Source organism: Panthera uncia, chromosome D2, assembly GCF_023721935.1.
Source record: "Panthera uncia isolate 11264 chromosome D2, Puncia_PCG_1.0, whole genome shotgun sequence".
In the NCBI taxonomy this organism is placed as follows: Eukaryota; Metazoa; Chordata; class Mammalia; order Carnivora; family Felidae; genus Panthera; species Panthera uncia.
In genome coordinates, this window is record NC_064818.1 from 73,631,696 (window position 1) to 73,654,795 (window position 23,100).

At 41.4% G+C, this 23,100-nt stretch overlaps 1 protein-coding gene across 2 annotated transcripts in view; it reads left to right on the forward strand.

Annotated features, from left to right (window-relative positions):
* INPP5F (inositol polyphosphate-5-phosphatase F) overlaps nt 1-23,100 on the forward strand; it is an 88,880-nt gene that overhangs the window by 7,168 nt on the left and 58,612 nt on the right. For both annotated transcript variants that reach the window (XR_007460961.1, XM_049646538.1), the window contains exon 2: nt 13,902-13,982. Coding sequence is in view for 1 of the 2 variants with exons in the window: in XM_049646538.1 (XP_049502495.1) it covers nt 13,902-13,982 (81 nt within the window). In the remaining variant the exon portion in view is untranslated. The remainder of the gene's footprint in view (nt 1-13,901; nt 13,983-23,100) is intronic.

The window sequence follows — 23,100 nt, forward strand, 5'->3', positions numbered from 1 at the left end:
TATAACCTTTAAAAATCTAGTTTTGCAAACACAAGTCCTGAGAAGTGACAGCAATGTCCTAGAACCTCTAACAATTACCTGTTAGCAAGTCTAAGTTATAATCATTATGTATTAACCGACCATAATTGAACTGAGAAGAACATTTGGAGTATGTTTAACAAAATAGAGAAATAATACATTTTTAAATCATCACTAGCTGTTGATAATATGTTAAGTAATAATGCATTAATAGTATTTTTCAACTGATGATAAACCCTGAACGTTTAGCATTATAGTACTATCACAACACATACTGGTAAGATCTTAATTAAATCTCATGCTCTGTTAGGATGACTCATTTTCCGGTTGCCGTGAGACCCTTAAAGAAACTGCTCTCATTCACAAAAAAGCATCCACTCCTGGCTGCTTTCTTTGGTAAGCCTGGTTGAATGAAATACAGGTTGATTTTAGGTCAGTGTTTCTTGTTGTTATTTCTTTTAAGGTAATTCATTTTATTTCAGGTCGATTCAACTTTAACCAGGCATTTCTTTAACTTGATAGTGGGACATTTAAAAATACATTTTCTTTATGAATCTTATTTAAAAAAATTTTTTTTTAATGTTTTTATTTATTTTTGAGACAGAGACAGAGCATGAGCAGGGGAGGGGCAGAGAGAGAGGGAGACACACAATCCAAAGCAGGCTCCAGGTTCTGAGCTGTCAGCACAGAGCGCGACGCGGGGCTCGAACTCAAGGGACTGGGAGATCATGACCTGAGCTGAAGTCCGATGCTTAACTGACTGAGCCACCCAGGCGCCCCTATGAATCTTATTCTTTGAAACAGCTTTTCAATTACACCAAACTTCAAATTTCACAGTTTCTGCCATGGTCAGTGTCTACAGTTTGAAACAGTCACAGGATCTGAAATATTAGGAAATTTTAAACATTGCCATAATGCTTTTAACTTTAGTAGTCTGCATGTATGATATTAATGATGCTTCTGAGTATCATTATACTTCGTTTTTATGCCAAGTATAAACGTTCTTCTCCCTATTTCAGACCGTCAGGAGACAGAACAAATTGTTGAGTAGAGTAATAGTTTGCTACTGTCCCTTCTGGGTACTTCCTGACCTCCAGGATTTGATTCTTTCTAGTAGCTGTTACATTTATCCCCCTTTACCTCTTTACAGTGCACATCTCCCTTGATTTACAATGGGGTTACGTCCTGATCACCCCTCATAAGCTGAAAATACCATAAGTCGAAAGCGCATTTAATATACCTAGCCTACCAAACATAGCCTAGCCTACCTTGAACATGCTCAGAACACTTTAGTTAGCCTACAGTTGGGCACAAATCCTCTGACGCAAAGCCTATTTTATGATCAGGTGTTGAATATCTCCTGTAATTTGTTGAATACTATACTGAAAGTGAAGACAGAATGGCTGTATGGGTACAGGATGGTTGTTTCGGGTGTGGGTTGTTTACCTGTGGGGTCACGTGGCTGACTGGGAGCTACAGGTACCCGTGACTGCCCAGCAGCGTGAGGCTGTGGTATTGCGTAACACTAGCCCGCGGGTGGGGGGGTGGAATCAAAATTTAAAATACAGTTTCTACTGCATGTATATTGCTTTTGCACCATTGTAAAGTCAAAGTCGTAAATTGGACCGTCGTGAGTGGGGGACCATCTGTATTCCCTTCTCACAAAGAAGCAGCCTCATTTTTCCCCCTCTAATTTAGCATTCTGTTTGTCTCCTTCTAAATTATATTAAGTCTGAAATTCTGTGAAGTTATTTATTCTCTCAACATTTATTGAAGACCTGTCTACTGGACACTGTGCCAAAGAAAAAGATGGATAAAATGCTATACCTTAGCCCGAGGGTATGGTCCAATGAGGGAGAGACACACAGGATTCTAGAGTGACAGGCTCTGTGACAGAGATGTACGGCCCAGCTCTGTGGGAGGCTTGAGTTGGGTATTGAAGTTCGAGGTTTTGGTGTTGTCTCCCCCCCCACCCCCGCAAGATGGTGAAAATCTGTTTTTCTTCCTAGTAAAAGGAATGGGAAGAACGGTGCCCTTTTATTTGGTTCTGTGAAGTTTCTACCAGCTGTAAATAGTCTGATTGTATGTCTCCTATAAAAGTGGGAAGCCCTGGAAGAAACTGGCTGTATACCTTAGTAGACTGCTATGGACTTCATTTCCTGGCCAGACTTCACGCTTTGTATGCACACTGCGTTCTAATTGGATATCTAAAAAAAAGTTGATAATGGCCAAACTGAAGTAGTCCGGGCTCCCCCCCTACCTCCCACCCACAGACACTCTGCTGTTGTCTTTGTTTTTTGATCTAGAAGCAGTTCATTTGAGGCCAGCTAAAGTGGCAAATCCTAGATCTGATGGTGGGTTTGAAGGCGGAGCTTTTTGTCGGTGAGGGCCTGTGGGGGGGAGAATGACACAGACCATCCTAGATGAAAGGGGTCAGCTTTGAACAAACTTTCCAGGAAAAGCCAGGAAATTATTTAAACACCAGCTGGGGGAAAGGTTGTGTCTATTTAATAATTGAAGTGCTCATTTTATGCATCTTGGTCAAGAGTTCTAAAATGAGGAAAGAATGGGTGTCTGGGTGGCTCAGTTGTTGGGCTCAGGTCATGATCTGGCAGTTCACGAGTTCGAGCTCTGTGTTGGGCTCTGTGCTGACAGCTCAGAGCCTGGATGGAGCCTGCTTCGGATTCTGTCTCCCTTTCTCTCTGCCCCTCCCCTGCTCATTCTCTCTCTCTCTCTCTCTCTCTCTCTCTCAGAAATAAACATTAAAAAAATTTTTTTTAAAGAAATAAGATGAGGAAAGAAAATACCAATTATTAGCTCTGATTTAGCTTTCAGGATCCCATTTCTGAAAGATCTATCAAAGAACTGTTTTGGGGAGCACAGAAGGTGAGGGGTCTATCCCACCCAACACAATGCTGTTCCTTGGGTAATGCATTATGAGTTTACTGTTCAAGGATTTATCTAATCCTTATTTGACCTGATCATATCGTCAGCTTCTTAAGGTAATGAGTTTGGAAAATTGCAATTTAAGCTGTACTTGCCTTCATTTATTCTCAAACCACGTATCTTAGACATGTATCAGACCAGGTCTTTTAGACATGTATCTCCTGTGCTGGTATTCTGAATGCACTGTGGAGTCCACACCTTTCATAATTCTATACATTTCCAGCAGGTCCTCCCATGACCTGATTACATTGTCTGACCTTTCACACACAAAAAAGTTGTTTGTTTTTTTTTCCCCTTTCATTGTCCTCTGTTCTTTTTCCAGGTGCATTGGCCTTCTCTTGAGATGGGACAACTGGGACTTTATGTGTCAGAGAATCATAACAGTTTTTCGATTGGTTATTGGTAGAGTTTAAAAAACAATTTCTGATACCCTTCATGATCATGGTCAAAACTTTGTGGCTCTGTTGCTGCACCATAATTAGAGTCCCGTTTTAATAGAAAAGTCTGAAAATTCTTAAGATCCCTTTCCTAAGTAGTGTCTCTCATCTTTTAAGAATATGGGTAATTTTTTGAAACATTTCTTTTTTTTTTTTTTTTTAAGTCTGTTTATTTTGAGAGAGAGTGAGAGCACAGCGGGCTCGCACATGCACACGAGCAGGAAGGGGCAGAGAGAGAGAGAGAGGGAGAGAGGGAGAGAGAGAGAGAGAATCCTAAGCCGTACTTTATTTCATTGAAGTGTTTAAAGTCCTACATGGCACAGGCATCCTCTATGAATCAAAGTGATTGATAGAATAAAATTACTAATGCAGGTTCCACCCAGTAACCTATAATCCCTTAGACGAGTGATTCTCAATCGGCCAGTACATTAGAATCACCTAGGGGAGATTAACAAAATACCTATGCCAGGGCCCCACCCTGACCAACTGAGTCAGACCCTCTGAAGGGGTGGGGCCCAGGCATCCACATTTTCTCAATGAGAAGCCAGGGTCAGTAACCATTGAGTTGGAGTTCACATGGGGAAATCACCAGCTGCTAGAACTTCTAAATTGGGTTAGCTCTTTAGCTTGCTTAATGCTGGAAAATAATTACCATTAGTTCAAAGAAACGTGTATCCAACTTTGCATTTCTAAGATGGCACCTGAGTCAAATTATTCCCTAACCTGTTTCCTTGCATCATTCTGAGAACTGAGGCATGGATGAGCTACTGATGGGAACTTTCAGTTCCTCATTGTAGAACCCTTTTCCTCATCTGACTTTGGTATTGGTGATTGTCTTTGAGAGCAGTAATATCCTTTGTCTTTAGCAGGAAATGAAACTTGGGTCTGATTATTTATGCATACCCTCATACCTTATTTATTCTTTTTCTTAAAGACACAAGTGAAACTGCCTATAAACGTTAGTAGATGTGTGACACCCAGGCTTCTCTAGCCAGGGCTGAGGGAGCGCCAGGCTCTCTGGGCTCTTGGAATGAATGACTCATGCTCTCTGCAGGCATACAGTAGTTAATCACTTGTTTTCTGTATACCAGGAAGAGGAGGGCATGTGAAAATAGAAGCCATGTGCTGCCAAAGGGGCCTGAAATAAGAGTGGAAATGTTGACCTAATGGGTCAAACAATTGAGCTATGACAAAATACCCAAATATCTTTGGGTGTATGTTACTTTAGTTATTCCACTACATTAAATTTGGTGTTATTTCAAAAGTGCTATACTTTTGCAATTTGTAAGCAGCTCTACTAGCTAACTTTGAAATTCCTAAATTTTAGAACCTATTTGCAAATTTCAAATGTTTCTCTTTCAAATTTGTATGACACATTGGACCATCCCTTTCGAAGGAGCGATTAGAAAGCAGCCTGTTGCAGCACGTCAGTTACATGGCTGTTCTTTGTGGAAGGATGGTAGAGGCCCATTGGTCATGTTCTCTGCCATACCATTGCCTTCTGCCTCCAGAGTAGCCGTTCATATTGGTGATAGGATGTCCATTACCGAGTGTAGTTGCTACATATGCTTAGATTGATGTCATCTACATGTGTCCTCTGTACAAGCAGACTTCTGCTAATGCCAACTTTTATTTCCTTAGTGAAGAGTGACAGGTTAAACACACACACACATTTTGAAGTGAACTGTGTGCAAGGTACTCTACCAGGCAGCAGAGTCCCAGCAGGTTTTTTTTTTTTTTTTTTAACGTTTATTTATTTTTGAGACAGAGAGAGACAGAGCATGAACAGGGGAGGGTCAGAGAGAGGGAGACACAGAATCCGAAACAGGCTCCAGGCTCTGAGCTGTCAGCACAGAGCCTGACGCGGGGCTCGAACTCACGGACTGCGAGATCGTGACCTGAGCCGAAGTCGGCCGCTCAACCAACTGAGCCACCCAGGCGCCCCGAGTCCCAGCAGTTTTAAAGACATACTGAGCTCCCCTCTTGTGCCAGGTACATTGCCTCTTTAGGCCTTCCTCTGTTTTGTCTCATCTGTACGTTGGCAAGGGAAGCCATTTTAAGTTAGCTTAAAGTTTCCTCGAATTTTCAGGCGAGTCTCCATTGTGAGAAATCACACCTGCATTATTATATTTATTGAAAAATAAAAGCTTTTAGTGTTTAGAGTGCCTATTGCAAAATGCTGGTCTTTTGGGGACTTCCTTTAAAAACAGTATAAACAGGGGTGCCTGGGCAGCTTAGTCGGTTAAGCATTCAACTCTTGATTTTGGCTCAGGTCGTGAAATTGAGCTCCTGAGCTGAGCATGGAGCCTGCTTGGGATTCTGTCTCTCTCCTTCTCTCTCTGCCCCTCCCCGCCTCCTCTCAAAACTAACTAACTAAATATGGTAAAAACAAATGTTAGTCTTTTTAAATGTCACTGAAGATAATAGTGAAATAACATTGAAAATAAAGTTGGTAGGAGAAATCCATCTTCCACTTCAATCTTTCATGCTTGCTTTTACTTATTTATTCATTTGGTTCAATAACTATTAAATGAGTGCCTGCTACCAGTGGCAAATAGGCATAGGATTAATAAACTGGTAAGTTGAAACTTAACAATTGGCCCTTTAATTGGTTAGTTGAAATGGTACATTTTCACCTGAGTGGCTCAGTCGGTTAAGCGTCTGACTTCTGCTCAGGTCATGATCTCACAGTTTGTAGGTTCGAGTCCCACGTTGAGCACTGTGCTGACAGCTTGGAGCCTGGAGCCTACTTTGGAGTCTGTGCCTCTCTCGCTCTCTGCCCCTCCCCCACTCATACTCTTTCTCAAAAATGAATAAAATTTTAAAAATAACCTATACATTTATTATAATAAGTTATTTAATTATATAATATATAATATACAATTATTATATAGATTATTATAATTATTATTAGGAGTTATTTCTACCTTTTTATGTTTCCCATTATGTACATGTGGTTTTGTTTTGTTTTTTCTTTTTCCTCCCACTTTTTCCTATCTTCCATTGGATAGCTTGAATTTTTGTCAGGTGTCTTTCTGTTGCTGATGAAAAGTTATACAATACATTCTATTTATATTTTTCTGTGGTTTTTTATGACTTAGGACCCAGTACTTATTTTCACATACGTAAGGAAAGTGTACCAATATTCATGTCTTTTTCCCAAGCATGTTTTTACCCCCTTTTTTAGGTTTTTACCTCTTGTAGATTCTCCCTCTGTCCTGTGTAGAGGATTTAGGGAAGGGAGGAAGTTGGCCCTGGTGCTCAATTTGCCATTTGGACCCAAACTGGGTTGCTGGGACTGAGGCTGGACACCCAGTTGTGAGCTGCGTGTTTCATGTTCTGAGGAAACAGGATTCTGGGGGCATATCTAGGCATTGCTGTATTCTCATAAAACGTTCATTACTCTGAGAAGGCTTTTGGGAATTCTGGTCCTACCATAAGATTTAATAAGTAAAAACTTTGAAGTTTTTTTTGTTTTTGTTTTTTTTTCCTTTTTGCCTTTCCTCTTTAAAAAAAACAAACAACAAACCATATGTAGACCTTGAAATAATCTATGGCACTATTTGAGGGGTAGGAACCTGGAATTTTAAACACTTACATTTCCCAACTCGAGCTAAAAGTTATTGAATGTTCATGTGCCAGACGTTGTGTTGGACGCTTTCTCATGATTCTCTCTCATTTGATCCTTATTAAATACCCTACAAGTTGGATGGGATTTCCATTGACAGCAGAGGAGTTATTGCTGAGAGGGGTTCAGAGACAGCTGTAGAGCTGAGACTCTTCCTCTGGGGCACGGAGCACAGGCGTTACCCTCATTGTGCCCGCATCTCTGGACTCTGTCTCATCTCCTGGTTCCGGTGCCTGCCCAGGCTGCTCTTGTGCACCTGGCCCTGTCCTGTCACCTGGATCTCTGGCTGTAGGCCCGTCCTCTCATGTCCATCCTCTCCACGCTGGTCCTAACATTCAATCTCCAATGCAAATCTGCCCCATCTGGATGGAATGACCCCTGCATTTACTCTCTGTTGTCCACCCCCAACTTACAGCTCTCTGCCCCACAGTACCAAACTATCTAGAATCCTCACCACATTCAGTAAATATTTGCATGCTTGTTATGTGTGAAGCAGCCTGTCAGATGTACCGCTGACGAGAGCGTTTTTAATGATCTAGATGGGGGAGGTCTTGGCCTGGACAAGGATCATGGCAGTGGGGTTGGAGAGAAGTGAAACATTCATCAGATATTGAGGAGTAAATCGATAGGACTTGGGGTGGAAGAAAAACATTTTGGATGACTCCCAGGTTCTGACTTGTGCAGCTGGAATGATGTTGGTGAGCTGAAAGGCCTGTTCCAATGTAAAATGAGGGTATTACACTCAAGAACGTCTTGTAGGGAACCTTACGGTGTTAGAGGTACATTAAAAAAGAGCCCTACACTAAGTGGGAAGTGGTATTCTGATTTTGACAAGTCTGTGTTGTATTTGGTACAGTCAGCTCTGATATCTTTATCTGAAATAGACCAAGTGACTTTAACTTTGCCACTTTAAGTAGTGAATCACTGTGTGATTCAGTGTAAGTTACCTGACCTCAACTTGCCTCTCCATTCCACGCTGTATCTTCCTTCATTTGTCCATTCAGCATTTTGGAACCTGCTGTGTACCATGTATTGGGGACATAAAGCTAGATGAGACTAGGTCTCCATGAGCTTTGTGTTCAGTCAGGGAGATAGGGAAGTCAGTAATCAGATGCATTAGACCAAAATAAGGTGCCATGATAGAAATAAGCACAGGGTTCAGGAGGCCACAAAAGAGTGCCTAATCAGTTCTCCTGGGTGGGTGGAGTGGGCATTGTGTCAGGGAACACCAGTGACTCTTGTTCTAAGTCTGGAATGAAAAGCAGGCAGAAGTGGGTGTGGAGCAGCATTCCAGACCCAGCCTGCACACACTTCTGGGTGGTTGCGGGAAGGCCAGGGTGCTGGGGGGTAGGGGGGGGGCAAGAGGAGGGTGGACACCAGCCAGACCAGCCCCTGCAGCCCTTTCTGAGGAATTTGGACTTTGTCCCTAAGGCTGGAGGAGTGGAAGGGATACGTTCGGATTATTGATGTTCATATTTATGCTTTTCTAATGTCTGCTGTAATTTCTTTCATAATATTAATGTTAGACAAACCAGATTTTAGGGCAAAGGGCAACATTTAAAATAAAGGCAGGTGGGTGCCTGGGTGGCTCAGTCAGTTGAGTGTCCGACTTCAGCTCAGGTCATGATTTCATGGTTTGTGAGTTTGAGCCCTCCATCAGGCTCTCTGCTGTCAGTGCAGAGCTCACTTCAGATCCTCTGTCTCCCCCTACTCTGCCTTCCCCTGCTTGTGTGTGCACGCACTCACTCTCTCAAAAATAATAAACATTTAAAATAAAGGCCGTTATTACATCCTGATAAACAGCAGTTCACCAGGGAAGGTGTAATAATCCTGAATGTGTATCTGCCTGACAACACAGTCTCAAAATGTGAAAAAAAAAAACTAAGGGAAAAATGGAAAAATATACACAAAGTATAAGGTTATAAAAATAAGCCCTCTCTCAAAAACTTTTTGGTGAAACAATCAAAAATATTAGTACATACAGGAGTTGGGCAACATAATCAACAAAGTTGATATAATGAATCTTCACCCTAAGGTTAAATAGTATGCTCAAATGTTTGAGATCCATAATAAGGAACACTTTTTAAATTATGACCTAGTGAGCACATACTTATATGTATGTACCAGAAACAAAAGTTTCATGAAATGTTTCTCTTTACCTGGTGCAATTTCCCTATTTTCTGTTCTGTTCAGTTTCATTGATGTTAATGTTGATCTCATTATACAAAATTGATTTCATGACCCACTAATGGATTGACACCTTTTTTTTCTTGAAAACACTGAGTTTCATGCACACATAAAACATTTAAAAATTGACTTTCTGGATTCCCTTCGCCAAGCCAAGCCTCTGGTGCCCCTCTCCATCTCCCTCCGAACTTCCCTCCCCCCTGCTAAAGCGAAGATGACTTTGACTCCTGCTTTTACTGAGTCAAGGCCATCTGATCAATTCGTTTACTGCTTCTCCATTGCTATATTTAGCTTTTCACCTTCTCCCAGACTTAGAGAAAGGTAGTGACCTTCCTTTCCAAGGGCAACTTTTTCACCTGTACTTTTGATTTCATCATCTTCTGTTTTCTTTTCCTCCTTGACTATCTCCTCTGGTTCTTATTTCTCCTTGATTATTACATTAGGAACTCAGTGGTGGTGTTTTTTTTTTTAATTTTATTTTTTTATTTTTAAAAATTTACATACAAGTTAATTAGCATATCGTGCAACAGTGGTTTCAGGAGTAGATTCCTTAGTGCCCCTTCCCCATTTAGCCCATCCCCCCTCCCACCACCCCTCCAGTAACCCTCAGTTTGTTCTCCACATTTGAGTCTCTTCTGTTTTGTCCCCCTCCCTGTTTTTATATTATTTTTGTTTCCCTTCCCTTATGTTCATCTGTTTTGTCTCTTAAAGTCCTCATAGGAGTGAAGTCATATGATTTTTGTCTTTCTCTGACTAATTTCACTTAGTAGAATACCCTCCAGTTCCATCTACATAGTTGCAAATGGCAAGATTTCATTCTTTTTGATTGCCGAGTAATACCCCATTGTATATATATATCACATCTTCTTTATCCATTCATCCATCGATGGACATTTGGGTTCTTTCCATACTTTGGCTATTGTTGATAGTGCTGCTATAAACTTGGGGTGCACATGTCCCTTTGAAACAGCACGCCTGTATCCCGTGGATAAATGCCTAGTAGTGCAACTGCTGGGTCACAGGGTAGTTCTATTTTTAGTTTTTTGAGGAACCTCCATGCTGTTTTCCAGAGTGGCTGCACCAGCTTGCATTCCCAAGGAACTCAGTCTTAACGGGTTTAACTGGCTCTCTCTGGATCTCAAAGATTATCTGTGACTATTTTCAGTCATTAGAGCACAAAATTTGGTCATCCTTATAGTTTTTCTAGTTTTTTTTTTTTTTTTCAAGTTAAAATTTTCTTGAATGGCTAATGTGTTCTTGTGGTTCAAAATGCCAAAGATGGAAAAGAGTATCGAATTAGGAGGTTCTCACCGACCTTTCTTTCAGCTGTTGTATACCCTGTCCTTTCTGCCCTGCCCCCTCTCCTTCTTCTCCCACTCAGAAGAGCTGTTTCAATGTCTTCTTTTACTTATCATTTTCCCATCCTTCCCTGGCTTTCTTCGAGGTGTTTTCTGTTAACCTCCTGTGCCGTCCTCACTTACTGTCCACCCCACCCTCAAGCTATGTAGCTCCAGGTCCTGTCCGGCTAAGACCCTTGCAACAATCATCTAGTTGTTCCTTTCCCTACTCTCAGTCTCCGCCTCCTGTCAATACTGTCAGCTAATCCCTGGCTGCAGTCTTGTTTTATTTATGCCATTATCTGCCTGCCCTGGTCTCCAGGAAGCACACACTCATTAGTTTTTTATTCACATCTCGCCACAATTGGCCTCACTTTACTTTTTCCAGTCTTACCAATCCACATCTTCACCACGCCATTGATCTTCTGTTCTAGACAGCTTGTTCCTTTATTTTTATATCTACCTACGTAGCCTGGTACAGTGCCTGGTCCCTGGCAGGTACTTGATAAGCATTTCTCCAGTGAAGGGACACATTCCAGAACAAACTTTGCACTTTCCTCTGCGTTATTTATTTATTTATTTATTTTTGCTGCTTTACTAATGCTTCAAGTTCCGCTTCTTCTATGTAACTGTTCCTGACTGCTTTACCTCTAACGTTGTTTCCTCTTTCTTATTGCTATAGCTCATTTGGTCCCAAAGGATAGAGTCACAAAATTGTGGTCTGTTCATTTGAGGTCAAGGTGAAGGGTTATGGGTGATTGGAGCTCTTTGCTTAGAGGGGCATCTGTGTTGGCAGATGTTGAGACTTGGACTGCCTGATAGAGATTCTGGCACACTCTTTGAAAAGAAATCAGGGTATTTTTAGTCTACACACCAGCGTGAATTCCAGCAGAGTTAAGCTTTTAAAAATTAACAAAGATAAAATTAATAAATATTTAATACTGGGTAAAGAACAGCTTTTTAGGTGTAAAGATAATGAAAAAAGGTTGTGTATAAAAATTAAGAACTGAGGGGCGCCTGGGTGGCTCAGTCGGTTAAGCGTCCGACTTCAGCTCAGGTCACGATCTCGCGGTCCGTGAGTTCGAGCCCCGCGTCGGGCTCTGGGCTGATGGCTCAGAGCCTGGAGCCTGCTTCCGATTCTGTGTCTCCCTCTCTCTCTGCCCCTCCCCCGTTTTCATGCTCTGTCTCTCTCTGTCTCAAAAATAAAACGTTAAAAAAAAAAATTAAAAAAAAATTAAGAACTGAAAACATTTGTAAATATGTCAGAGTTGATGTCTTTAATATAAAAGGGACTCAAATCAATAAGGAATATAAAAAAAAGTGTTAGAAAATATGAATAGCAAAATCATAGAAGAAACATAAGCCAGTTTTATAATTAGAAGTTTAATTTTATCAGCAGTGAAAAGAAAATAAACATCATTTAGGCAATGGATGCCAGCAAATGAGAACAATTTAAAAAAGAAATTCTGAATGGCCACAAGCGTGTTTTAAAACAAGCATTTTTATATGTTTCTGGCAGAAATCTTAAGTTGGTATATAACCTTTGTAGAAAGCAATTTGGTAATATTTGAATATTTGAATTGAATATTTAAATTTTTTTTGTTTTCACCTACGAATTTCATTCCTAGGAATCTGCTCTAAAGCTGTTAATTAGGGAGGCAATACAATATTTGCATAATGTTCATCATTTATTACAGTATATTTTAATAATAGGGACAAACTAGAAATCACTTAAATGCCCAAGAGTGAGGAAGTGCTTCCTGTGGTGGAAAATTACGTAGCTGTGACGTTATAGTTTTGAAGAGTTTTTTTTTTTTCTCTTAAGTTTATCTATTTTGAGAGTGAGAGAGAGAAAGCACCAAGTGGGGGAGGGGCAGAGAGAGAGGGAGAGACAGAATCCCAAGCAGGCTCTGCACTGTCAGCATAGTGCCCAACATGGGGCTCGATCTCACAAACTGTGAGATCATGACCTGAGCTGAAATCAAGAGTCAGACACTTAACCCACTGAGCCACCCAGGTGCCCTGAAGAGTGTTTTAAAGACATGAGACAATACTCATGTTATAAGAAAAACAATTTGCATATACTGCTATATTTGCAGTCTTGTGATTTGGTATGCACACAAACTATGACCCTAAACATAGCAAAATAAGTTATCTGGCTGGTGGAATGGGAGTGATAAAGTACTTTTTCCCAATTTTGTACAGTATGACTTTTATAGTAAGAATGCATATTACTTAAAATGTAAATATCTTCTTATTGGTTAGTTCCATGTATAGGTTCTGTAGCAGGATGGTTAAGAGCACAGACTATGAGTCATGCAGGTCTGGTTTGAATTGTATTTCTGCCCAAAGAGGAGTCAACTTCATATGCCTCCCACTGAGTAGATCATTAACAACAAAGACATTTAAGATACAGTAGTCAAAACTCAAAATGAATTTGGAGACTATGAACTATTGAGTCTGTAATTACCCTGTGAGTTATAGATTGATTATAAATTTCACTAAAATAAAATTTAAATGGTAATAATTAAAATGTAATTTAAATTTCCTGCTAAGACAAATATTGTTTTCATTCTTGGTAATTTTTTCCAGCTATTGAGATACCATTAGAGCTACATTTATCTCCGTGTATTTAACAGACTTTTGCAACCTGGGTTTCTCTCACAAGAGAATTAAGCCCTGACGTTCTCACGCATCCACTGTATGTAATGAATTAGCTTCTTGTCTGGTCGTGGAGAATAATATCAGTTATGTGCCATTCTTGGGAGAATTGAGAAAAGTCACCAAAGCATTCTGTTCTGTTCTGTTCTAAGGACCCCTGATTGGGATGCCTGGCACATGGTAGACTCTCAGGAAATGGCAGTGGCTCTTACTGCCTTTGCCAGAGAAGTCACATAAAAGAGCACTGGCTTTCTGGATTTCTTTGCTTGGTGTGAGCTTCGTTGGGAAAACATATTTTCCAGAGTGTGATCCAGCAAGTCGACATCTCTGTGGCTGTTTCTCAGGCCTTGTCTTTGAATCTGGGACTAGCTATGGGCCACAGGATGGTTAGAGAACTCCTCTAACTTGCCCTCTTGCAGTGTACCAGCCTCTTTCCTCCACTGCAGGGCGCCAAAGTACTGCCTCCCATCAGAGTAGAATTTCAGCTTGTCATTTCTCTCCCCATCACGTCCTGATGTCAGAAACCTTACTCAGACCTCGGATTTAATGCTTTTTCACAAATTGCTTTACAGTTCTGGATGTTCATAACTGCCCTTTGGGGATGTTGATCATTTAGAATAGGCTGCTATTGTTTTAGTATGTTTTCTGATGAATATTTTCTCATGATTGCTTCTTATTTTATTTTAGCTACTGATCTACTTCTTGCCTGGAATCCCATTTGTTTGGGATTGGTAGAAGGTGTTATTGGGAAAATTCAGCTTCATTCAGGTATGTTTCTATCAAGTCCTTAAATTTGTCAAATTTAACGTGGCATCCTATGATATTTTCTTCTTTGAGGATGAATGTGGATTCTGTTATGGCTTTGATTCCTTTGCCTTAATTTTAGGTCTGCCCAAAGTAGATAAAGTTCCATGTAAGTTTCATGAAATAAAAATAAAGCTTGAGGGAGGAGGAGGGATAATTTTACAACCCTTTCTTCCTCTTAAAGAAAAAAAAAATTCAATACCTACTATGTGTCAGGAATTATGCTAGTTGGTAGAACGCAATAGTGAGAAAAAACTGACCTGTTTTCACCCTTGTTGTGGAGCTTACAGTTTGGGAAGACAGATATCGGTCAGTAATCACTGAACTAAATGTGAAATTGTCTGGTAATTGTGGTAGGTGCTCTGACAAAACTACACAAACTGCACTGGTTTCAAGGGAGAGGGTGGTAGGACTAAGACTGCACGGATAGGCACATGGCAGGCCATGACTGGCCTACTTTGGTCAGCTGTCCATCCCGGATGCAGTCAACTCTGGCTAAGGAAGGGCATGGTTCTCTTAGCATGCAGTGTGGCCCTTTCCAGGGCAAACTGATGAAAGGCCTAGGTTATTCACCAGGCCCTTGCTTCAAAGACAGACACTTGTATCTGGGGTTCAGAGGGAATTTTGTTGATGAGAAAAGAGATGTTTTATAGGCAGGTTCCAAAAAGTCCTGAAAAGGACTAACTGAAATATTTTAAGTACTATATTTAAATATCTGTTTTTCCTTTGGCATCAGTTTTAATGAGTTAAAAACTATAGGCAGCTTTACCATAATTACTGTGTAATTGGGAGCCTAGCTACCTCTGTAGTATGCCCTTTTTTACTCTTCTAAAATAAAATTGTTGTGGGGCACCTGGTTGGCTCAGTGGGTAGAGTGTATGACTCTTGATCTCAGGGTTGTGGGTTCAAGCCCTACATTGGATGTAGAGATTACTTAAAAATAGAATCTTTAAAAAATAAAATAAAATTGTTATGCATTTGGGAGCTAGGTTGCTTTCTCTGTGTTGTAAAGCACCTATTACTGGAGACCATCTAATTTTCCTTTGTTAGATTCTTTGGTTGTTTTTTAAAATTTGTTTTTATCGGGACACCTGGCTGGCTCAGTTGGTAGAGGATGTGACTTGGAGTCATGAGTTTGAGCCCCACGTTGGGTGTAGAGGTCACTTAAAACAATAAAATAAAGTCTTAAATGAATTTTTTATTATGAAATGTATCACAGATACAAAAAGCTATTTATTATAGACGTACAGTATAGGTTGTAAAACATACATATATCTGCCACCCAAATTAAGAAATGAAACATGACCAAGGTCTTTGGATCCCTCACTGTGCCTTTCTCCAAGTGTATCCTACTTCCTTCCCTTCAAGAGCACCTATTATTTTATTTTTAAGTGGGCTCTACACCCAGCGTGGAGCTGAGATCAAGCCCTGAGCTGAGGTTAAGAGTTGGACGCTTAACCTACTGAGCCACCCAGGTGCTCATAGAGTACCTACTATTTTTAATTTTGTGTTTATTATTCCCTTGATTTTCATTACTGCTTTTATTACATATGTATCCCTAAGTAGTAAGTTGCTAAGGTTTGTATTTGGGGACTTTACTATTAAGCTGTTTGTGGTTTTTTCTACTTCTTTTTTTCCCCGACTTAATTTGATGTTTTTGAGATTTATCCATGTTGATATATGAAGCTTTAGTTTTTTATTTTCACTATTGTATGAATATATCATAAGTTTGTCCTTTTTCCTGTCATTGGGTAATTGTTTAGGGGGTTATTTTTGCTGTTAGAAATAGTACCACGGGGCACCTGGGTGGCTCAGTCAGTTAAGTGTCCAACTTCGGCCCAGGTCATGATCTCATGGTTCGTGAGTTTGAGCCCCGCATCAAGCTCTGTGCTGACAGGTCAGAGCCTGGAGCCTGTTTTGGATTCTGTATCTCCCTCTCTTTCTGCCCCTCCCCCATTCTCTCTCTCTCTCTCTCTCTCCCCCTCTCTCTCTCTCAAAAATAAATAAACATTAAAAAAAAAAAGCATTGTTGGATATTCTGTCTTTGGTAGTTTTATAATTCTGTGGTACAAGGAGAAAAGCATTTAGACATTGTATAACCATGCTAAGTATTTTAGTAACATTCTCCTACCTGTCCACATTTACATAAATATATTTTTAATTCATTTATATGCTGACAGGATAATTTCATAGCTGAGTGTTCTGAGCTAAAACTCATTTTCTATTGTTTAAATGAAGCTTATGAAACTTTTGAGTTATTTTTCTTCAGTTTCAGTCACATCCTACAGCAGTGAATAAATCGCTGAAATCAGGAGATCTGGATCCAAGCTTTATTTCTTAGCTTTGAGAAATAGAGGGGGTTACTTAACATCTGTTTTGTTTACCTATTGCTAAGACCCTGGGATTTAATGCCTTAAAACAACAACATAAAATATCACATGATACTATGGATTGACCAAGCAGCTCTTCTGCCCTTTCTCTTCTGTCATCTGGTGTCATTCATGTGACCATGTCCACCCAGGATTTTGCCTGCGGTATCTGTTTTCATTCCAGGGGCATCTCTGCCCGTGTAAATCCTCTCTTACACACAAGGCCTCCCTTAGGTCCTCTCTCTCTCTCGGATACCTGGACATTTTTCCAAGGTGGTGGCTGAGTGCCAAGAAGACAAGTGTCAGTATGAGAAGGTTTATCGAGCTTGCTAATATCCCATTGGCCAAAGTAAGTCCCATAGCCAAGTCCAGAGCCAACATTGGAGGAGACTTTACAAAGCTTGTATCCCAGGACGCTGATTCACTGTGGCCACCATGCCCATGAACCTCTGCTTTGTAAGCTGTAAAACAAGATTAAAAATAACTGCCCTCCTTTCTACCCCCCCCCCCCCCCCAGTATTGTGAGTCTAAATGAGCTAATATACCTGGAGGTACTTAATAAATTATCACTATTTTACTAAGCCTCTTTTGGTTGCAAAAATAAACCTATCAGCATACAGAAAACGAAGTTTTATTAGAAACTCCAGGGACCAAAACCAAGAAGTGGATGTTTTACAGGATCTGAGACTACATTTTGGGGCAGGTGGTCTCTGAGCACCGCTTTCCTATGTATCTCCTTTATTTTTCTCTTCTTTTGGCTTTCTGTTTCTGTGTATGTAGGACAAAATTTCTGCTCATAAATGATACCCTCAGCCCTCAAGCCCAACAACAGCTCCTGTTCCCTACAACCCCCGGAGATTGCCTATAGCCATCTGGGATTGAGTAGGGAGTCTAGTTCAGACCCCTAGAAAGAGATTCCTATTGGTGCTGTCTGGGCCATGGGCCTCCCCTGGTTCTCAAAGTTCAACTACGCTCCAGAGGTTTACTTCTTTGATCAGAGTAGGAGGCCTTGGACTGGGCAGACGATGCAAAGTTGTCTCATACAAGCAATGAACAGATAGACATTGTTGGTCGATGAGTTCGTGATGCAGTGAAAGTGTGGGCATTTTGGAGGTGGTGAACATGGGCATCTCCTGTGGTCAGCCTCTGTTTATATGCTCTTTCCCTCCTTGCACCGCTTGCCTTTGGACTCAGAACAAGTGGTTGGTAAGCACTGGGGATACCTGTTCTCCAGGATTTTGGAAAAGGGGGAGGTGGAGAAAGAAAATGTAAGAAAGGCAGGGAAAGTAATCTCTGTACTTTTTTTCCCCTCCCTCTCGTCACATCCCTTTTGAGGTTTGGCTCTTAAGAGGGGGGAGTGGGGAGGAAGCAAAGGAACATCTTTTCTGGGCCCCCTGCTGCTCTTCCTTCCCTCACCCACCACCCACAAGAGCTAACTGCAGCCACACCCCAGTGTGTCACTCCCCCCCCCCCCCCCCCCCCCCCCCAGTTCCCCACCCTTCTTCCCTCCCTGCCTTCTTCCCTCCCTGCATTCTCTGCCCTGTGATGCCTCATCCCCAGGCCTCCTTGAGGCCCGCTAAAGCTCTTGCTCTGGCCACACCATCAGCTCGGCCGGTTGGAGGTTCGTTCGCTGGATGTACCGGATCTAATGTAATGATTTGAGATGCATGTTCCCCTGGGAGCATCTTCCCTTCTGAGGGTAGAGGATGGGGCCGGGGGGGATAACATGTCTGTACTTAAACTCTTTTTCACTCCTGTTTCCCTCCTACTTATTCTCTGCATTTCAATGCACGAATTTTTGTTCTTGTCTAGTGTGATGGGAACATAAGTTTATTTGAACAGATGTCATTGACAGTCTTAACAGCGGCGTGGGTGAGCCATGCCACTGTTCCTGACTGTCACTGAACTCTGAGCTCTGTGGAATGTCAGCAGGTGTGACTTAGGAACAGTATTAGTTTGTGAGGGCTGCCATAGCAAAGTCCCATAGACTGGGGGGCTTAAAGAACAGAAATGTATTTTCTCCCGATTCTGGAGGCCAGAAGTCCCGAGGTCAAGGTGTTGGCGAGTGGTTTCTTCTGAGGTCTTTGTCCTTGGCTTGTAGATGGCTGTCTTCTCCCTGTGTCTTCACATTGTCTTCACACTGGCCTTTCTCTGTGTGTATCTGCGTCCAAATTTCCTCTTACAAGGGCACCAATCACACTGGATTAGGACCCACCTTAATGACCTCATTTTAACGTAATTACCTCTTTAAGACCCTGTCTCTGAAATAGGGTCACAATATGAGGAAGGCCTCTTTCCCACACGTTTGCGAGCAGGTCCACGTTCAAGCGAGGGTGTAATGTAGGCTCTCTCTGACAACTTGAATGTGTCTGACTTTGGTTTGATCAGTGGGGTTTACCAATTTGAGGAGCAGAAAATAGGGACATGTAACATGGTAAATAGGTGAGAGAAAAGCACCATGAAATATCAACACTTTTTTTTTTTTTATCCATTGTAGGGTCTAGGGGGACATAAGAATGATACTCTTATCACACTTGTAATTACATATTAATTTTTTTGTGTTCCTTTTTTCTCATGGCCCTCTCTCACCCCATCTCCTAGGATAAGCTCCAGGAAGACAGGAGCTGTTTCTCTTGTGCTCATTGCTGTGTCCTCCCATGCTGGCCTATAGCCGGGCTACTCATAAATATACAGCAAATACTACTGTAACGAATAATTATGGGGCGCCTACTGCGTGTCATGGTCTGCACTCAGTGCTGCAGATCACAGGGTGAACAAAACTCGAAGCTTCTAGGAGTCTAGGATTGGATCCAGGAGCTAGACATTAATTACCCAGTCACACTGTGTGCTCATTAGACTTCAGCTTCTGGAGAAGAGTGTGGGATGTGGTGAAGCACGTGGCAGAGGGGCCTGACTGGTGGGTGCGGGTCCCGGATGGAAGGCAGCCCTGGGGACTCGATGTCTGAAGCAAGGCCTGAGAAATGAGTGAGGTAATCTGGAAAAGGCTAGGGTAAGGGCAGAGACCGAGAAGAGAGATAGATGGCTCTTGGCAGAGTCAGCAGCTGTGCAAAAAAGATGCGTGATTGATCTTTCCACATGATTGATGTTTCCTGTTTTCTGTGCGATGCCGGGGAGATAGTCGTACCTTCGTGGAGATCTCCATGAAGAGGTTGCATGAGGCTGGAGGCTTTAAATGGATCACAAAAGCTCTTTAAATCAAAATCTATTTTGGAAAAAAAAAAATCTATTTTGAAGATAAGATAAGCTCAGTTAGGGTAAGAAGTGTCTGAATATAGAAAGAAAAATATATATTCCATGAGATTTTCAGGAATAGCGTGAAAACTGTAAGGAATTTTGATTGAAGTGGCAATAGAGGCTCTTGGTTTAGTAATTAAGCGAATTACTACTCGTAGTATTGAACAGCCAGAGACACGGTTCACCGCGGTAGCTCTCGTTCATTCAGATTGTGCTGGCCATCTGCTCCTTCTCCACTGTTGACGTGGGGAAGATGTCTCCATCATTAAAATGGTAAAATGTATTATGCATGTGGTTTAAAAAGTGTGATTTTAGTCTGCCGCAGAGACTTGGCTAGGACACTGATGACATGAAATCTTCAACCTACTTTAAAGATGAATGAGTGGAGTGTCACTAGCCTTGCCTCAGTATTTTCCTGAAAAGCCATTGGAAAACCCCAGCTGTCAAGGGCCCTGGAAGGAAGAAAGAGAAGTCTGGCAGAGCCTTGTGGTGCTCTCGGCCTCCACTGGAGGCCTGGTTCTTGGGGCACGCCTTTTAGATATTGCTTCTTATGTTTAAATACCCATGTGATTGTCGGCATCCATTTGCATTGTGAGAAAAGTAGATTGTTTTATTGTCTACTGACAACTCACATTTTTAAAAACGTGTGAAGATTGGGATAATGGTTTTACAACTCCATACATTTATTAAAATCATTGAGTTGTATACTTACAATGGTGGAATTTTATGGTATGTAAATTATATCTCAGTGAAGCCATTTTGGAAGGTAACTTGTGATGTACACTGTTATTCTTATTTTATCTTTTTTTTTTAAATTTTTTTTTTTTAACGTTTATTTATTTTTGAGACAGAGAGAGACAGAGCATGAACAGGGGAGGGGCAGAGAGAGAGGGAGACAACAGAATCTGAAACAGGCTCCAGGCTCTGAGCTGTCAGCACAGAGCCCGACGCGGGGCTCGAACTCACGGACCGTGAGATCATGACCTGAGCCAAAGTCGGATGCTTAACCGACCGAGCCACCCAGGCGCCCCTTATTTTATCTTTTTAAAAATTTTTAATGTTTATTTTTGAGAGGGAGGGAGGGAGGGAAGGGGACTGAGCATGAGTGGAGGAGGGGCAGAGAGGAGGAGACGCAAAATCCGCAGCAGGCTCCAGGCTCTGAGCTGTCAGCACAGAGCCTGATGTGGGCCCTGAACTCACAAACCTCAAGATCGCGACCTGAGCCGAAGTCAGATTCTTAACCGACTGAGCCACCCAGGCGCCCCGTGATTTTATCTTAATTAAAAAAATAAATACCTCTTTTGAGGTAAGTTTTGATGATTTTTTTTTCATGTACTTTTTCAAGTTGCTTTGAAGGAAGCATTCTAAGGAAGTATTATTTGTGACCTAATATTTCTACCAAAGTAGGAATGACTTAAAATGTAATTCAAACGTAGTCATCTTATATTCACGTTGTTATTCATGAGGGTCTCAGAATTATTATCTTGGGGGTAAAATTTTCAGTGGTGACTAGGTTCCTGGTTAACCCTTAAAAGATTCTTTAATTGTAGTTTAAGGGACCTATTCTGTGAATGGTTTTGGGTCTGGGAAGCAGGCAGCTACGTGGCAGGAGGTTCCTTTCTCTGGCATCTTCTCACTCTTTTTTGCTTTTCTCCTCTGCCTTTTACTCTCTCCCCAGGTACGTGGGTGCTGAATGGCCCTTACTTCCTCTCTTTGCTCCCTTCAGTCTCTTCCATCACTTTACCCTTCAGAATTTTCCATCCCTTCCCTTGTCCCTGATCTGAGCTCCAGTCTCCTTGGTGCAGATGGTTCCACCACCCTGGCAGGACAAATTGGACACACAAATGTGACCCACAGTTTTGAGCTTTCCCAGTGGTTGTCAGATAAGCAAGCTTCTTGTTTCCGAGCGCATTTCTAATCAGATTTTCATATCTTCGGGCAGGGAGAATCTTTGGAGATGGGCCAGCTTGCCTCTTACGCTATTCCACTACCATTCCATTTTCTTTCTTTTTTTAAGTTTATTTCTTTTGACAGAGCAAGAGAGAGAGTGAAGTAGGGGCAGAGAGGGAGAGAGACAATCCCAAGTGGCTCCACACTGTCCACACAGAGCCTGATAGGGGGCTTAATCCCATGAGTCGTGACCTGAGCTGAAATCAAGGGTCAGATGTTTAATGACTGAGCCACCCAGGTTCCCCTTCCATTCCATTTTCTAGTTATAAGCCTTTTGGTGGTCCATACACACAGTCATTCTTAACATTTGTTTATTTTTTAAGAGAGCATGAATAGGGAAGGGGCAGAGAGAGAGTCACAGAATCTGAAGCTGGCTCCAGGCCCTGAGCTGTCAGTACAGAGCCCGACATGGGGCTTGAACTCACCAACCACTAGATCGTGACCCGAGCTGAAGTCTGACATTTAACCTACTGAGCCAGCCAGGTGCCCAGCCATTTGTTCTTAAACTCCAGTCTCTCTCAGTGATTCATATGGCAGTGATATTAAAATTTTTAGCTATGGCAGAAGGAAAGGATTGTTATGTTAAGAGTGACTGTGTGTATGGACCACCTATAAAGGTTCTTTCTATATCTATTTCCCCCTTTAATTCTTTTTGAACTTTTTATCTTATTGAACATTCTGAAGCGATGATAATCAAATTATTGTCAGGCCTAATTGTTTAAGAAAAGAGATTCTTGATAAATACAGTAAGTTGTCATTTACGTAGATGTGGGCCAGTATCAGCCATCCAGAGCAGAAAATGAAAGTTACTGATTGAATTGAGTTGGTCATAAGTTTGTTATAGCCTGTGGGCTTGGGGTCCTCTCTTGGAGGGGCCAGTTGCCTCCAGCCTTGAGGCATGCTTGTGCCCCCTCTCAACCGGTAATTTATCTTCCTGTTGGTAAACCTGCGTCATGAGTAGAAATCCCAGTTACACTTCATGTACTTGTTATACCTAATAGTTAGGAAAATATGTAGTACATTAAAGTTTTTAATAAACATAGAATACGTCTTTGCATTTTAAGGAAGGTAAGCTATAGTTATGTTGAAAATGTACTTTTATATATAAATTCATTTTGCCCAATGACACTTTATAAGTTTGACTTTTCTAGTTTTCTAAAACTATTACAGACACAAAAGATTTTATATTTTTATACAGTGTCAGAGATTATTTCATTTTATGGCAGGTCATTATCAGGGACCTAAATTCATCCTAAGCATCATAAGCTGACCTGAATATGTTTCTGATTCCACCATTTGGTATTTTTGAAATGGTGCCTATTAAAAGTGCCTCTTGCCCTAGATGCTCTCTTTGTGAGTCATTGTCAATTTTCTATAAACCCAGACTTGAGGGACCTTTACTAGTCAACAGAGCAGCCAGTCAGGAAACATTGAGGAACTACTATGTATGGAAGATAAACAAATTAATAATTGGCTTTTGAGTTGGTAAGAGAATTAGAAGGCCAATG